At 33.9% G+C, this 18,859-nt stretch overlaps 2 protein-coding genes and 1 long non-coding RNA gene across 4 annotated transcripts in view; 1 reads left to right on the forward strand and 2 right to left on the reverse strand.

Annotated features, from left to right (window-relative positions):
• Positions 1 to 5,119, reverse strand: part of LOC130894408 (NADP-dependent malic enzyme) — a 37,954-nt gene extending 32,835 nt beyond the window's left edge. The window contains exon 1 of the mRNA XM_057801241.1: positions 4,844 to 5,119. Coding sequence (XP_057657224.1) covers positions 4,844 to 4,872 — 29 coding nt within the window. The 5' untranslated portion in view covers positions 4,873 to 5,119. The remainder of the gene's footprint in view (positions 1 to 4,843) is intronic.
• Positions 5,120 to 5,555: 436 nt separating this feature from the next.
• On the forward strand, positions 5,556 to 8,390 carry LOC130894413 (uncharacterized). The gene is made up of 2 exons (XR_009059323.1): positions 5,556 to 5,733; positions 8,047 to 8,390. It is a non-coding gene; the product is annotated as an uncharacterized LOC130894413 (long non-coding RNA).
• Positions 8,303 to 18,859, reverse strand: part of LOC130894409 (NADP-dependent malic enzyme-like) — a 45,144-nt gene continuing 34,587 nt past the window's right edge. For both annotated transcript variants that reach the window (XM_057801242.1, XM_057801243.1), the window contains exons 4-11: positions 18,061 to 18,242; positions 16,118 to 16,326; positions 14,178 to 14,421; positions 13,953 to 14,122; positions 12,751 to 12,989; positions 12,519 to 12,689; positions 11,271 to 11,394; positions 8,303 to 8,518 (exon numbers count right to left, since the gene is read on the reverse strand). In XM_057801242.1, the coding sequence (XP_057657225.1) occupies positions 8,400 to 8,518; positions 11,271 to 11,394; positions 12,519 to 12,689; positions 12,751 to 12,989; positions 13,953 to 14,122; positions 14,178 to 14,421; positions 16,118 to 16,326; positions 18,061 to 18,242 (1,458 nt within the window). In that variant the 3' untranslated portion in view covers positions 8,303 to 8,399. The remainder of the gene's footprint in view (positions 8,519 to 11,270; positions 11,395 to 12,518; positions 12,690 to 12,750; positions 12,990 to 13,952; positions 14,123 to 14,177; positions 14,422 to 16,117; positions 16,327 to 18,060; positions 18,243 to 18,859) is intronic.

Here is an 18,859-nt window from a genome sequence, read left to right on the forward strand (position 1 = left end):
TAATTATTTCCAGAAAGTAATGTTGATTGTACCTCCAGGACAATTATTAATATTAATTGGATTGGATGCAGATGGAATACGTATATCTCGATTAGATATTGATGGAATCTCTGTAGATGTGTTTGTGTCTTCGATATAATTTGTTGATTGATTCGTATTTGTGATAGAAGAAAGTATTCTGTTAGCAATTTCAATATTGTTTGTTATTGAGTCATCTATATAAGCTTTAACGTTATGCAAAATCATCGAAGTGAAACTGTCAACATTGTCAAGTGTCTAGAGCCACATTTAAGGAAGTTAAAGTTGATCAAGAGCGTCCCGAAAGTGTTTTGCAGTACGAAACTGTCACTTTCACCACATGGAACACTCAAAACGCAACTTTCGGTATGTAAATGAATACAGAACGCCTCGATGACGATTGTAATAAGTACGTTTCTAATATCAATGTATAAAACTTCACAAGACCTCAACAGCGCAATAACTAAATCAAACTTTTAAACACAGTAATAATCATTTATTTTAACAAAAATTATATTTAATTAAAACATAACCTGCGGAGATATTTAGCAAAACTTTCAACCACTTTATTATTAAAATTAGTTAGGTTTTTATTTATTACAGCTCTGTGAACAATCATGGCCAGACGATCTTCTGCCATGATGTTTCATATCCATGTTTTTAGTCTTCTAAAAGACTGCTAAAGGATCACTCTACTGCACAGGTAGTGCTTGGTAAAGCGTTCAAAATTTTTAATGCTTTTTCCGTTTCGGGAAAGAAGAAATTTGTTTCTTTTAGGGCATCAACAACTGTTAGATTTGTTAGATTAAGTCACAATTGCTGCCAAAGTTCGGTTCATAAAACTGGGCAATAGATTCGCAAGTTAGTTTCCGATTTTCAGTTGTCATCTTTTGCAGCTTCGTCGGGTGTAACTTAGATAATGCGAATGATGGCGTGTTTTCTTCAGCAAAACGTACTTCAAGGGAGATGATAATTGAATCCAAGTATGATGTTACTAAAGATCTTTTCCTGTATTCTGAAAAGCTTTCTGCTGGATGATTGCTTCTATGACGTTGTTTCCCCTTAATACAATGATGTAATGTCCTCCACAAGTTCGACTTTCTCTGCAACAACATCAGCTTCCTCCATAATGTCGTCTGTCACTTTTCCCGGATTTTCACGGTGGTTTTTAATTAAAAGTAAAATCCTTTTAACGTGTTCCGAGGCTTTAACCACCAAAGCTACAGATTGTAGTACGTTGACAGCAGGAAAAAAATTCTGGAAGTAACCGCATGCAGTTGGAAGGCACTTTTCCAAGTTGCACTATTTTTTTTAAGGTTATAGAGTCTTTGATGGTTTCATGGGATTTCTAATTACAGGTAGTGAATTTAGATCATTGATAACCAGATTCAGTTTGTGTGACGAGCAATGAAAGGGCTTTGGTGTACTTTTTGCTTGTACTTCTCCGTCTTTTCCTGATATCGTTGAAAAACCATCAAAACTAACGCATTTATTTACATTCAGATCTTTTGTCAAAAATTCATCTATGCTATGTGCAATCGATTTTGCATACAAATCTTTTAGCTCATTGAATGATAGCTATTCTATGCCAGAAATATCAGCTGTTTCGTCTGCTAGCACACTATATGCTGCTTCTTTAACTTTTTTTATAATATCAGCCTCAATAACGTTTCCATAAATACCAATAAATTCATTTTGAATATCCACTGAACGGTAACTTGCATTCTTTTTCCCTTGCTCAATATGTTTCTTTTAAATCATATCTTCCACAGCCTGTATAAATACCTTCATCATAATGTGTACCTCTCAGTGCGATCCGCAAACTCAATGCAGGAAATAATAGATTTTATAATTTTCGATTTTCTGCAATAATTCCCTGGGAATATTTGTTCAGTTGCAAATCGAGAGGCACACCTTAGAGAAAATATTTAGCCGCCGAAATTCGATCTGCCCCCCATTGGCGACGCTCTTGATTCAAGGAATTCAAGGATTCGAGGAATAAAAATTCGAGAAATGATTATCGATGTGAGATTGAAATGAGTCTTTCTATAACAATATCTTCAGCCTTCCTTCTTCAGAAATATCAACCCTACAAGGTCGTGACTATTTTTTTTCAAATTCAAGTTAAGATAGAAACCTGAAATTTATTAAATTCCGTACGATTATAAATGCCTAACCGCCAGTATTTTTTAAAAATTCCTATCGTGCTTTTCGGAAATTATGATCTGAAATCAAGTAGATAATGTATCTACCAGCTGATTGAGGAACCCAGAAAGAGATTTAGATCGCAGTTTCCGAACGTCGCGTTCAATTTTCAGTGGAAATTTTAAATTTAAAACATGATCTACAGGAACTTTTGGTTTTTATTAATTTTTTGTGCGTTAGTTTTTCCATATCCTTTTTTTTATTAAAACAAATAAAAAAATGCTCGGTATGAATGAAGTTTGATTATTATTCTCGATTTTCAAAGAAAACTTCAAGGAAATGCATGCAGTTTATTGAAAGGTCACAAGACTCTTCCCATTGTATCATGGTTGCCATTAATGAGAATTCCATAAGTAAAAGTAAACAATTTCCTAACCTCACATTTTATTTATTATATGTGTACGGTTTAGAAATGAAAATAACAAATCTAGGTGAAGTAAACAAGAAAAAAAGGAGTCAGTGCATCACTAGCTATAATTATAATTAATACCTTGCTTCTGGAGGCTGATGGACATAAAAGAGCACCTAGTGGCCAGGCCCTGGCTGGATAGAACAAGGAGAAACATAAGTTTAGCTATAGATTAAGACGTGAAAACTTAACAAAAATTGAGAATGAATAAAAAAAAACAATTAAAAAGCTCCTAAGGAAAATAAAATGTAAGATAACCAAGAAATTCTTGGCGAGTGATGTACTATCAGCATGTAGCAATAAACTGAACTTTATCTGTGCATGCTTTTGATCAAAAAATATTGCGTCTTGAATTGCATTGCACATTGTCTTGCACCATGTCAAGCTTCCTTAATAACCCTGCATGGTTGATATGTAAAAAAGGAAAAGTTTGTGGTATTTACATTGTACAAGTTCAAAACAGATTTTTTAAAAACTTGTTTTAATCTGGATATTGGGACATGATTTTCAGAATACATACTATATATTTTTACAAAACAACAGAGAAAACGTCACCCATGTGCAGTTATCCACAAGATTCTAACACGAATATTTTTTTTCAAAATAAACTGAACTTATGCGAAAAAATGTCAATAGAAGAAACAGATAATGACATTATAATAGACTACATAATATTACTACCAAAAATTGGAGATTAAGTGGATAAAAAAATTTTAGACATATGTCAAGATTCTAAACTGATTACCAAAAAAATAAAGAAAAATTATTCAACTATTACAAAGTTCACCTTATTAGAAAACAAATTACCAAAAATTGTGATGCGAGCATTTTTTATAATGACAAAAAAATTCATAAACTTTATGTTTGACTGCTGATGCGCACCGTTCAATTTAAAATCAAAATCCCAAAATTTCTCCAAATTTTCTTTAATTATTGCAAAGGACACACAATAAGAAACCTATTAACCAAAAATTATTTTCATTCGAGTTTAATTATTACATAATTCACATATATGTATACACGACGTCACATCTATACCTGTTATAAGAAACAAATTTTTTTTCTTTGTTTTGGTAATCACAGTATAGACATTTTTTTGATATATCATCCGTGATCAAATGCATTATGTATTTTAAGTATTGGGGGTAGTCATTCGGGCTAAAATCCATATCTACAATAATATTTTTAATAATAATTTCAGCGTAATATACACTCCACAATTCCAGGCATCTTTTCAAACTAATATTTTGCCTTTTTACTGCAATTAACCAAAGGGTCAATAAAATTAACTACATTCTCTTCCTTATTTTCCATTTTTTTGTTAATAGATTATTTATTAAGTATTCCTCACTATGCTCAAAGGAAATTTGAAAAAATGTTGGGATTTCAAAACGAACGATGCGGGTCAGCGCTCAAACGTAGATTTTATGAATTTTTTTACGTTGTGAAAAATACATCTCAATTCTTGGTTAATAGGCTCCTTATTGAGTGTCCTTTGCAAAAGTTAAAGAAAATATGGAGAAATTTTGATGCTTTGATATTAAAACATACGATGCGCGTCAGCGCTCAAAAATAAATTATGAATTTTTTTTGTTATAAAAATTATTGTTTTGTAAAAAAATATTAGTGGTAACTTCACACGAGTGTAAACTGCAATGGTCTGGACAAGGCTTGTCCTATTTGTAAGTGTAATTTTTGATCTACACTTGGGTGTCATAATCATATCAAACTTTAAATATTATAAATATTATCAAATAATTTTTTTTATTCAAATATCTAATTAGTCTTGTTTGTTTTCTTATTTTGACAGTATAAGTATCACACAGTTTTGAGAATACATAAAAAAATTAAATGTCAAAATAAATAAGTTGTACAGCTCAACATTAAAATTGTAATTATAAGTATTTAACAGATTTTACAAATTTAAAAAAAACAATTCATAAAGGTATTGATAATAAGCACGATTATTGAATGTCTTATGTATTATTTTTTTATATTTCATTTATAAATATTTAAAAATATTCACCGCACAGATAATTGAAAATTTTTCTAATTATTCAAGGCATTTCTCAAATATACGATAAATATATTGTAACATTTGAAATAAATATGATCTAATACACTCCAATTATAATAAATTCTTATATTTGAATTCCTATAGAAATATAATCAAAAGTAAAAAAATAAATGATGTTACTGAGAAATACTCACGTCAAGGTTTTCGGTATTGTAGATAACATGTTTAAAAGTTTAAAATTCCCATAAAACGTTCATGCGAATGTTTCAATTATTTTTTGGTCCACGAATAACCTCGAAATAAGAAGTACACCAAACACTGGTAATAGGAAACCCACTATTAGCACAGGTATTTCGATCGTTATGATTACATCACCCAGCAGCTGACTGTTTTGAGTTTTGACAAGAAATCCTATATCTTAGGTTTGTTCTTGGTAGCTGCACTGGCAAAACTAGTTCAGGTAGTTTATACTAAATCGTTCTTTGTAGCAGAACTGGCGCTAGTGTCGCTGTTCTTAGTAGCAGTGCAAGAGAACTAGTTCCCCCAGTTCACTGTACTGTTTGCACTGGTGCTAGTTCAGTTTAGGCAGTGCAGTGCAATAAGTGTAATCTGGAAACGGAGGCACTACATCTTCGTCATCGGACGAATGTGAATTATCAAAAAATACTGAATCGTTTTCCATTATTATTAATACTACAAGGCTTGAATTACATCAAATAACCTCAAATACAACAATCAACAAATATTCCATTGCTCTCTGCACTATATCGTTTTTGAACTGCCCTGCACTGATTCAGTTCAGTACTGTTCCAGTGCAGCTACCAAAAACAAACCTTTTTTGATGTCATTGACGTCGGTTGACCAAAAAGACATCTAACAGACGTCAAGTTGATGACAGTATGCTAGCTGGGAAAAATGTTGCAAAAACGAGGAAAGTAATTCATATTTGAAGCCTTCCATTGCGTAAATTGTTCAAGTTACACAAAAAATATGTTTATTATTATTCATCTTTAAATAAACTGAAAGAATGTCTGCAACAGTATATGTCTATCTTTTGAGACTGACTCACTTATAACTTTTCATGGTAATCAAATTGGTCAAAATGCATGCCTTATTGCCAATTATTTGCCAAAGAGATTAATCAACATTATATTAATTTCTCTAGTGATGATGGGCTTATTGTGATTGAAGATAAGATTCATGAGATTTGAGATGAATCATTAACTGATTTTGGGCTTCCTGCATCAGAGTAATAATGCACTTAATACTTTGGATATGTGGCGTTGCGAAAGTCGTATAATGTAAATGAATTAAACGAGTATATTATTGAATTTGAACCAAAATTAGTTAATGACTAGGTGAGGGCGTACAAAAGTGTTTATTTTAATGAAGGAAAAATCGTTTTTCTGGATGCTTCAAGTGGACCTGGCAAGACTTTCATTACTGATCTTTTTAGTCGAATTTTTCAAGGAAAAATTAGACTATTACGGTAGGCTTGACTAGAAGAAAAATGGGGGGCACATCATTATTCCCATGTTTTGAGACCTCCTGAACCTGATATATTGGTTGAAAATAAATGAATATTTCGAGGGGTCGCAGTGCAAAAAAAAAATGGTTTTTGACCTTTGCTCACCTCTGCAGGTCAAACCAAAAACGACTGAAAAATGAAATTTCACATGTAGGTTCAATTAGTTGCAAGATGATTTCCTGTCTAAGGTCGAAACTTTCCATCTCCATTTTATAGTAATTTTTGTTATATTTTCTTATTTTTTGGCCAGAAAAAGTTTAACTAGAGGGTTCGAACTTCGCATGCAAGTAGAGGTGATGTTGAAGAATTGTCTTTCTCAAGTTCAAAGTTTTCTTCTTTAACTCTTCTAGCACAAAACGCCCGAAATCATTTTGATCGTTGTAATTGTTGAACTGGACCGCCTCCTATTTAATGAATAATACGAGTATGATCGTTGCTAGGGTGATTATGACAATTTTTTCTTTGTTAATTGGAATTGAATAAGAGGGTTCGAGACCACCGGGTCTATTGAAATTATGAATTTTCATTCGAGAGAGAGAGTTAACTTGTGAAATGAAAAGTTATTGAGGAATAGCAAATTTTCCATATATAGAAATAAAATTGAGAATTGATATCATTTCCAATAAATTCATTTTATGGAAAGATTTGTTTGTGTATTAGTTAAATTCTTCATTGGACGAAAAATTCGACTTTCTTGATGGAGCTCTGCTGCTCACGGCTTTATTTATTAGCAGATGGACTCACAGCTCATTCCATCTATCATGATCTATAGAGCTCATGTAGAGGCTCTAGATAGGACTCATGGGTGGTATTACTGTTAGGTTTTCTGGGGATTTTCGACAAACTTTATCGGAAATAGTAACTATCTAAGAATATGACAGCACGGTTGGGGGGAAGTAGTAGAAGTTTTTCTTCAAAGTTACTTTTAATAGGAGACGGGAAAGTACCTCATTTTGAAAATAAATTAGATTTTGATCATGATGTAGGAGAAAGTGGTCTTTCCTGACGACCAAAGTGACAGTATCATCAACAAGCTTTGTAATTGTATTGATTTCAAAGTTTTGGTATATCTATACAGTATATGGTCTGATACACTACCATTAGATACTATTTCTGCTTTTATTTCTGTTACATGAGTTTGTTTCTTCTTGTTTTATTCTAAAATATTTGTACAATATATAAGATAGCCTGGGCCGCATCTAGGGAAGGTACAAAGCACAGTTTGTTTTCCTTCAAGGATTTATATATTTTAGCCTCTTAAGGAGCAATTATTCGAAATAAAAGGCAACAAAGTAGATAGGATGTAACATCCTGGAGATGTTTACCAGTCTTAGGTATCAATAACCTTTGCTACCTTCCATAGCTTAGGTAGCTCAGTCTGAATGAGGCATCAATGAGGTTGGTTAATTTGACTATAGCTATGCGTGGAAATTGATTCAGTATTTTCCCAGAGCTCAGGTCAAATTCAGGGTCTTTTTTGGATTTATGTAAGTCATATTTTCGGTAGAAACTTCTGTTGGAGAAGTAAGTCTATCAATGGAATCCTCCTGATTTGGTTAATTCGAGTCTTGGGTTTCTTCACCTCCGTTCGTCTTTTTTTTTAACCAGCACTGCCGATGTTTTATGTCCTAAGCATGATGTCTACAACGTCGAACCCTTAGCTGGATCAGGTCCACCTCAACGTCTTCCACCCAGCGAAGGCGAGGTCTTTCTTTCAGTTGCCGTCCTCCAGGTCTTGGTCTGGAAGGTTTTTTTTTTCAAAAGTTCTACAAACCGATTTGCTTTTTGCCTATTATCTCGATGATACTGCAATATATGTATGAATATATTTTTTATTTATCAATTTTGTCATATTCTAACAACTTTTAGAGCTTTGTTACAAAGCGAATTTTGGAATGGTAACGCCATCTTAAAGTTTCTTTATAGTACGGACACTTTTTACATGCAGATGGTGCGTTCCACTAAACGTTCAAAGCGCCTGAAAGGACGTTCCACATGGCGACAGACGATGAGGGTAGTGTCCTAGGTGGAATGAAAGGCCCCATATTCAATTATCACACAGAGTTGGATTCTAATTAATAACGATGTGATTTAGAGGCATAGAAACAAGGTCTAGATAGAAGAGTGCCATTTTACAAAATTTTTATTGAAGTTAATTTATATATTTGACATTTATAAATTGAAATAATATAACAGCATTTACAATGTAATTATTACTTGTTTTATTTGATTTTCGGAATTGAATACACCGTTGGAAAAGCGGGTTCATAATCAGTATTGTACATTTGTGCTTTAATAAATGCTTCCTTATCTTCTGGTTCCGGTTGGACCGTAGCATTACCTACAAAATAACATTGTAAGTTGTTGGTTTGGTTCACTTCAATTTATAATAGTTTCATTATACTTAAAAGAATAAATATACAGGGTTTACCAAGTAAAATTGCCCCCTACAAGAAAACTTTTGAAAGAGAATTTTTAGGATTGATATTTATGCACAGACAGATGGTGCAAAATCAATGACAGGAAAATTTTCTGGTTCACATAGAAGTTGGATGACTTTCCCATGGTAAAGTTTTGACGCGTTTGTTTGAATTGAAGTCTGAAGTTCAAGCATTTGTCTTCTTGTATATACGATGTTCTTTGGCTGCGAAAACTTGCTTATTTAGTTGACATTTTTTGTAAACTGAATAATTATGTCTTTACAAGGCGAGGTGTCGCTATTTTGAAACAGATCAATTTTTGGATTAAACATGACGAAACCATTAAAAGGAATATATGAATATATGTGAAATCTTCAATTAACTGTTAATTACTATTTTCCCAACAGATGCTATCTCAAACAATTGTATACGTAACTCATCGAGTTATCTCGTGAGTCTAGAAGCAATTTTTAAAGATCAATCTTTGATTAACTTTTGGATCAGTATACAAAATGAATATCCTGTTCTGTCAAAAAAATCTCTATCTCTAAATTGACATTTTCCGTCTAATGTATGATTTAAGATGACGATTAGTACTAACAGATCCCGCGTGAGGCACTATTACAATGAGTTACTCGCGATTGTATGCACCATGATCTGGGCCGTAAGCCAATATGTCATCTCAACAAAGAGAACTTACAATAATCAAAACTATAGTACCGTAACCCACACTGATTTTTATAATAGAATAAAGATCGGCGACAACTTTGACAGAGACATAAATTAAATAAGTTTTATCTCCAAATATAAGGGATACGAGAAGGAAAAGCCCACCTTTGCTCAGTCTCGTTGGCGAACGTTTTTTCGTTGCTTTATAAACGATTCTCCAAGACAGTCTCAAAAAATTCATTCAGATTATCATCGCTTCCTCGAACACGAGATGCAGCCCATTTTCACAGTCTCCGAGTCTATTACAAGGTCCAATCACGGCTTGGAAAATACTAAAATCTTAAATATTGCGAAAGAAAAAAGCATGGAAACATTTGGATGCCAATCCAAACTTCGAAACCTCAGCACTCCCTATCTTATGAAATTAATTTTCTGCAGATGTAAAAGAAATTGTGGAAGCATGTGCGGTTGCAATAAAGCAGGCCTCAAATGCTTCGCAGTATGGAAATAACAAAATCAATGAAAGAAAATGATTTGAAGAAGAATTGCCAACGATAACTTCTGCCATTTCCCAAACCTTCACATTCGGCGTTGAATTAAATTCTGAGCCATAGCCTGGACGAATAAGCGTAGTATAGAAAACAATTAACTGATTGATAATATGTTTACAAGAAAAAAAAATTTAAAAGTAAAGTTAACATGTTTTGACCGGGTTGTCATGAGCACTGACGAATCCGGTCAACTTTGGAGCGAAATTTGAGAAAATTATAGAGAAAAATTTTCGTGAATAGATCCCAAAATTGATCTTACATAATTTTTTGGTAATAACAATAAAAAAAATTATTACGCAATTTTTTTCTCACATATAAATTTGGATATATTACAAAAAGTCACATATACATAATTGTAGGCGATTGCTACAAAATATGTCCTTACCAATTTTTTGCAAGATTGATAGTTTCAGAGATATCGCGAATAACGTGTTTCCACCCCTTTTTTCAAGATGGCGGCCAGGGAACAAGAGAGGCAACCCCACAAACTTGGGTAAAGCTTATATTGACCCCCTACATGTCTCATAAATTGCGTCCACTATAAAATGTTCAGTTTGGTCCTCAAATTGTAACATGGACTATACCATTTATGGCGCTATTGAAATAGGGGTGCTATATATTTATATGAAAAATAAATACAGAACATGATCTAAGACTGAAATTGTCTGTTATTGAACCTAACTTTGAATTGCTTTGTTCTATCAAACAGTCATAAATATCCCATTAGAACATAAGAACCAGTTTGTTAAATTTATCTTGTTTTCAACTTTTATAGTCATCATTTTAGTCTTTTTATTTAAATGTTTCTATATTATATTCTATCAAATTTTATTGCTTCTTTTTAACCTGACATTCACGAGTAGGTAAATAGGGGAGTTTTCACATTTTTTCGAACCTTTCTTTTGGTTCGCGAGGAAAAAGAGGTTAGGAAACGATGATCTAAAACATTGATATACCGACTACTACCATCGCCAAACGAATAACTTTTCAAGTTGTAACTTTGTCAACGTGAATTATGACATTACACCACTTTCGCTTTCTAAATCTTTTAGGTGTGGTGCACCTGTACCTATCGTTGGGTTTATCGCTAACTTGACGCCATTTCTTACGACATCGTTTTCTCCTTTCGCCTTGTAACTTCAGCTCAATTTAAGTCTCTCTCTTCTATAGTAATTGAGAAGCCTGATTACATGGATAGTCCCTTTGCAATCTTCTATCATGGAAGCTTTCCAAAATTGGATGATCCTCTGGGCGTCGCTGTTCAGCAGGTTATCTCACAAGTTTTCCCTCCTCGTGAGCTTGACATTTTTCTTTATTCCACTAAACCCACTGTCCAGGTGAGCGACCATATCGGTGTTATTATTATTTTTAGTATTATAAAGTCCTCCTCTACCTCTACTTACCATTAGTAAATAATATAAACTAATAAAAATTTGACAAGGTGTATAAATACCTTTTTTATAGGCGTATTCAACGAGCCTGGTGGCAATTTTTAAGGAACAATTTACAATAGTTGTTAGTGGAGGATATATACTTCCATTCTCCAAGTCACTTTCTGAGACTAAGTCAGATAAAGCCTGAAATAAATAAAATTTAAGTATACCACTACTTTTTTGTTGATTTATTTCTTGATTAATAATTTAAATGACATTTATCAGGCTACGTTTTGTGAGGAAGCGACTACACCACCGTCTTGAAACCGAGACCAATTTTAAATGATTGAAATAGCTATGGCGCGGCGCTGCTATCTAGGGATGGATAATTACAACATGAACTTCTGTTACTACTTTTATTCATAACAATGGGGTACATGCATATCTATTTTTGAAAAATTGAAGGAAACAGAGGGATCGGAAGGAAGAAAATATCTTGGTTGCAAAACATCAGATAGTAGACACGACTACAAGATATGCAATCCATAATACACACACATTGCATAAAATAGAGAAGCGATGGAAAATGTTATCGCGAATATCCATTAGTGGACATGCATTGAAAGAAGAAGGTTTCTGAACTTCCCTGGACTAATAAGAAAAATGGTACTAGACAATGTTATCTAGATTTAGAGGACCACAATCATTTTGAAAAAGTTTCTCGATTGTGCCTCGACTAACATGAATAATTTTTGTGTTTCTGCTTAATTCAGTCTAATCCCTCCAAATACTCTTCTGATCAATTTTCTCCCAAATATCATCAATCTTACTTGGTCTTTTTATGTAATTCAGTGCCATAATTTTCTATATGTCTTATTAGATCCCTGTACATTTTCAACTTCCTTCTTTGTTAGATTTATTAAAGCCCAAAGGTTGAGATGGTTTGGCCACCTTCAAAGAATGGAGGACCAGAAGAGATAAGCCGTGTAGCCTCCAGATAGGTAGCTCACTTTGAAAAGTCGTTGCTACTTGACTGGTGAACACTCTGAGGTACAGAATAGGTCAATGTGTTAAAGGTAGACTCACGACCTCAGGCTCATATAAGAATGGAGGACAAGCGGATGCCTAAGATAATTATGAATGTCAAAATATATAGCAGTAGAAAGGGGACAAACCCCCATTCGAAATTATTGTTTGATGTATCTGTTTGAATTCAGTCAGCCTATGTATAGTAGTCCCCTGTATCCGTTTGGATACAGGTGGTCCAAATGATAGAGGTTGCTTGTATCCAAAATGATAAAAAAAATCGAGTCGTTGATAATACTTACCTCAGCTGCAATTAAGAAATGTTCTTCCCCAACGTGTTGGATACCGGCTGTAACTATGGCTAAGCCAATACCAGGGAAAATGTAAGAGTTGTTACCTTGTCCGGGCGTGTGAGTTTTTCCGTTAAAAGTAACAGGATCAAAAGGACTCCCGCTGGCAAATATTGCAGTGCCCTAATAGGAAAACAAATCGTATTAGAATTTAAAAAGACATTCGTACAAAAATAGGACTTACGTTTGTTGCCTTATAAGCTTCTTCAGCTGTACATTCGGCTTTATTAGTAGGATTACTTAGAGCGAATATTACGGGATTTTTATTGTTCTTTGCCATTTCTTGTAAAATTTCTGTAGTAAATGCACCGCCGATGGCCGCAGCGCCGATTAGAATCGATGGTTTTATCAATTTTACTACTTCGGTTAAAGTTCTGACGGGTTCGTGACAATGCGCGTAAACTGCTTTTTGTTCAGATATCCCTACAAAATAATATTAAGATGTAAAGGGGAAGCAATATATTTATTGTGCCAAACTTTTTTCTAATATATTACCTTGTATATCATTCGATTCTATCACATTACGTGTCGTTGGTGTTGAAATATGATATATAAAATATTATAACTTTAAAGTTTGAGCTTCAAAATGTGATGTGGTAAACCTGTTAAGAAGTTTGAATGTACAATGAATGTACCCTCGAAAAATCGATTCGAGCGTTTTCCTATGTTTTTGAATGGGTAGAACGTTTAAAATGAGCCGCTTTAAGCATTTCTACATCATATAGGAACCAAGTAACGACCGATAAAGTGGCAAAAAACGTCAATTTTGCAATAATTATCCATTATATTGACGATAACTTGATAAATATCAATTTTTCGTAAAAAACTGAACAAACCTTTTTTGTAGATCTTTTTAAAACAAATATTTTTGATTTGAAACTTTTTTTCATATCTTTCTTTGTTCAAAAATTACTCGACCAGATTTGTGCTCGGCACCCTCGAAAATTTGATTCTACACAATAAAAAATGCTCTAAAACTGAGGGAAGTATGAAACGTCTACGGGACCCCTTAGCTGCCGTACTTAATGCCGTACAATCTAAGATGATTCTTCGAGTAATTGTCGACGCTCCCTGGTATGTTTCAAACCTGATGGTACACGAAGATCTTCTAATTGCAACAGTAAAAGAAACCATACGACAGAAAAGCCAAATGCATCACCATTCTTTATTGTAATCATTTATGCAAAGAAGAGACGACCAAAATCTAGAAAGCGAAGAGAAACTGGCCAACAGATCTAAAATGAGGTGTGTAGGAAATCTTCTTACTGGAAAAGTCTCATTATAGCTTCCAAGTCAACAAAATAACCTTTAGAATTGTAAATTGTGTTTGTTATTATATAAACATTAAAATATTATCCCCTTGCTATTAATAATGATAATTATCACCTCCTTCCGGTCTTCCCTTAACTATCAGTCCTTTGGAATCCACCATCCAGATTTTTTGTTTTGCATCATATTCCGAAGTTCCTTCATTTTTCATCGCCATCACGCACAATTGAGCTATACCCAAATTAGCTTCACCCGCACCTTGGAATACAATCACGTTATCAGATAATCTATGAAAAAAAAAAAATATATATATATATACACATTGATATTTGAATTATTCACCTCGTTTTGGTAATTCTAAGTGAAGCTAAAAGTCCAGCTACAGCAACACTTGCGGTTCCTTGAATGTCGTCGTTAAAAGTACAATAACTATATCTGTACTTTTCCAAAAGCCTAAAGGCGTTCGAATTACCAAAATCTTCGAATTGTATTAAAGTATTTTGTCCCCATCTTCGTACCACCGCCTCCATGAATTCATCTAACAATTCATCGTAATCTTGACCTCGCACTCGCTTTTGTCTTAGACCTAAATGGATATAAAATAAAGAAGTGGAGCTTAAGAGATAAAGGTAAAAATAAAGTCCGTTATTTCTGAATCTACTAAAACTACGTATAAATTTGAGATATGAAATTTTTTTTCCTCAATTTAAAGTCAAATGGTTGATGCCAAGCTTCCTTATTTAAATAATCGAGATCCTCGCACGCTGAAGTTGAGACTTAAACAAAATGGCGACAAGAATCTGGTATACAGTGGATCTCAAAAGTCCCTTCCTCTCATTTTGTGGGAAAATGAACAGTCGTAAGTTTCTCTAGTACATGAGATCAGAGTTGGTTGTCACACGTTGTCAACGCCCCTGGATTTAACATAATCACTGAGGAAACACTGTAGTGCCGTTTAAAGAAGACCAACGGAGGTGAAGAAACCCAAGACTGGAATTAACCACATCAGGACCATTCCATTGCTGGACTCATTTCTCCAAAAGAAGTTTCTACAGAAATTATGACAACATAAATCCTAAAAAAACCTTGGATATGACCTGATCTCTGGGAAAACACTGAAGCAACCTCGTACCTACTTTTGGAAAAAAAACCTTCCAGACCAAGACTTGGAGGACGGCAACGCGCCCTCGCTGGTTGGAAGATGTTGAGGTGGACCTGATCCAGCTAAGGGTTCGACGTTGTAGACAACATACTTAGGACATAAAACATCGGCAGTGCTGATTAAAAAAGAAGACGAACGGAGTTAAAGATCCAGTTAAAGATTCGACGTTGAAAGCACCATGCTCAGGACAGAAAGCATCGGCAGTCGATTGTTGAGAAGGCCCAGGTTCTCAAAGTACTGCCTTTTAAAGAAGACCAACGGAATGAAGAAACCCAAGACTGGAATTAAAAACATCAGTAGGATTCCATTGCTAGATTTACTTCTCCAAAAGAAGTTTTTACAGAAATTATTACTAACATAAACCCTAAAAAAAAACCTGGATGTGACCTGATCTCTGAGAAAATACTGAAGCAACTTCGTACCTACTTTTGGCAAGAAAACGTCCAAAACAAGACCTGGAGAACGGCGACTGAAAGATAGACCGCGCCTTCGCTGGTTGGAAGACGTTGAAGCGGACCTGATCAAGTTAAAGGTTCGACGTTGAAGGCACCATGCTCAGGACAGAAAGCATCGGCAGTCGATTGTTGAGAAGACCCAGGTTTTTAAAGTAGTTCCGTTTAAAGGAGAATACCAAAGGCACAACAATTAACTAAGAAGGTTATGGCTTCAATATTTTGGAACGCAATTGTTCATCAACTATCCCTAAAAGGGATAGACAATCAATAGCGAATACTACATAGAGTTGTTAATTGCGAAAATCAAGTTAAAACGGCCTCATATGTCGAAGAAAAAACCACTATTTCCACAAGACAATGCACCGGTTCATAAGTCGTTGGCAACGAACGAATTACACTCCGAATTGCTTCCTAATCCACCGTAAAGTCAAATCTGACCCTCAGTGACAAATATTTGGATGTAAGAGACAAATCCTTCTACAAGTACGGTATCGAGAAGATCGGAATTAAAAGCATCAAAGGAGCTTATATTGATAAACAAAATCGGTTTTTGGCAAAAAATGCGTTTTTTTTCAGTTAATCACAAGACTTATTAAGTGATGTGTTGCTTTTTATTATGGCTGATGTTCTGAGAATGGCAAGTGAGATATACAAATTTTGCATACCTATATACAAAGGATCGTTCAAGTGCGTTTCATTATTTGTACCAACATCGATAGTGATTGGTAGACATTGATGAGGTTTTATACCAGCTAGAGCGGTATAAAGGGAAAGTTTACCAATTGGTATTCCCATACCGCACGCTCCTTGATCTCCTAGACCTAAAATACGTTCCCCGTCAGTAACTACTATTGCTCGTACATCTTCCTCTGGCCTAAAAACGTTTAAATTTACTAATAATAGTATACAAAACTAAACAGAATTTGTTATATTGAAGGTAATAAAATAGCGATTACAGATGTTTTTACTTTGTAAAACCATCATCGGTTTACAAATGTAGATAAGGAATACATTATTAAGAATTGTACAGAGTTAATACAAGCGAAGGTAATTTCAGTAAAATTAAATGCTAAGATGGATTAGTTGCTTTTGAATTTTTAGGAGTTTTTTTAAAACTAGAGTAAAAATGTCTGGACTAGATTGTATATTGTTTTTGATTGCTATAATTATAAGAACGAAGAGTGTAATCATGCGAAAAACATTTTCCAACACTAACAACTGGATAAGCATCTTGCAGGTCAGTTGTTGGCAATGTGCTTTCTTGAGGATCAACGCCGGTTTCATCAAGCCACTCGGTATCATAATTTTCGCGCACAACGAAGAAAATTTTTATCGATCTGCTTTCTGTTTAAAAATCGCGCGTTTGACGAAAAAATAAATACACGTGATACCTTACTACACCCCCTCCCTCTTTGTGTTGTGATTATTGTCAAACTCCTCCACCCTTTTCAGGCCTCACGTGATTAATGGACAATCCCACACTCCCGAATTTTTGTTGTAGATTTGTTTCGCCATTTTATCAAACGACTACTTTCCATTACTGCTCTTCTTTATATTTACTGTTTTATACCTAAAACCAAGTATTTTAAAAATCCAACCGAACATAGATACTCCAAAGATATATTTCCTTTTTAGTTCTGCAAGAATATCTTGGAGATTTGGAATTTAAAGTGAATCTACTGTAGATTGCAGATAATATTGAAGTTGACCAATCAGGTTTGATTTTTGAATAATTTCGTCTTATTGTCACACCTTGTATGGCACTTTTATAGATTGTAGTATGAAAAGTATTCGTCAAAAACATTCTTTCCAAGATAGAATCTCTTCTAGATATTCGAATTCGGTTGAAACCAGTTAAAATCTCTTTTATTTGACATCTCTCTATGGAAATCGACTTGTTGATTGTTGATCATGTATTACTCGAATATAAATTATATGTTGGATATGTAAATTATCATTTACATATCCAACCTTTCCAATGAAATTACTATTTTCACGTTGTGCACAAGGACACATATCTTCATCTTTTTTTCCCGGAAAAGATATCAATAACAAGTGAACAAGTGAACTTTAGCATGTCCATGTTTTCCTGTTTTAGAAGTAGACATTTTTACAATCTTCCATGGTCTAGATTTTAACATGACAAAACAATTGCTGATCATTGCATAGGATCGGAGTCTCCAGTTTCAAAATGTGAATCATTCAAATTATCTGTCACTGTTTATACATTTGTTTCTACCTTGTGAGAAGTGATCAAGATGGAAACTAATCCAAAATAGTATCTAGTCAGCAACAGCTAAAATTTCTTCGGCCAAAGATGTACTGTAGTGTTATTTTTTACGGAAGAAAGTTTATTGATTGGATAATTTTGCATAAAACAGGTAGGATCTAGTTTACCTTCAGTCACTGAAGTGGATAACTTGGTTATCGAAACGTTCTTATCAGACAGTGTAATTGTTGGTGTAGTGGTAGTGTATGGTGGTCAGCGAGGCAAATCGAGCTTTAGTGTTAGATGATAAGCAATTTTAATGATTAAAAAAATATACCAAATCACCATGAAACTACTAATTTATTTTATTGTCATGCAGATGATTTAATCTCAACTTACCAATTTTTCATGATTTCGTAAACGTGTCCCTTATCGTATATAGTGACGTATATACCACGTTCTCTTCTATAAACCAAACCAAAATTTTGACAGGCCAATCCTACAACGGGCGTATACACTAACGGCATTATATCGTGCACATATTTTCGAACGAAACTGAAGAATAATTTTTCGTTGCGATTCTAAAAAATATACGAAAAAAGACAATCAGAGAACCATCAATAAAGTTTCTTAGATATTTAAAAAAATATGTTTCTTAACGACCTTCAAAAGTAAATAATAAACGTTGTACCAAACAACCTGTTGGTATTAATCAGATCGAGAAGATTCCATCCATTATAGCAAAATATTTAAATTTGCCCAACTAAAAGTACTGCATCACTGTTTTAGGCGATCGTCTGCTTATCTACTCGCCAATTTGGGAGAACGATAAAAAAAAGGGCGAAACAAATTTTTAATGTCGAAAGCCAAGATTTTGAAGATATGTATGTCCAGAGCAGAAACCTCGACATTTGAGGAGGATGAGCCCTAAAATCCGATATTTTAATAATGCCCCTTCAGTAATAAATTGCAATTTACAACGAACGCATAATGATTGGACTGAAAGTTTATTGTAGACGATATCAAAAAAACAAAATAAAACATTTTTGACACGAATTAATAAATTTATGAAAAATTTGTCCCTTACTTCTCTTGGGAATTTTTCACTGTTTTTGTGTTTACTAGAAAATTTCAATCTCTAACGAGGAAAACTTTCGTAGATAGACATGTAGGTACAGGATCAACATTACAGTTAATC

This window comes from Diorhabda carinulata, chromosome 5, assembly GCF_026250575.1.
Source record: "Diorhabda carinulata isolate Delta chromosome 5, icDioCari1.1, whole genome shotgun sequence".
Taxonomy (NCBI): Eukaryota; Metazoa; Arthropoda; class Insecta; order Coleoptera; family Chrysomelidae; genus Diorhabda; species Diorhabda carinulata.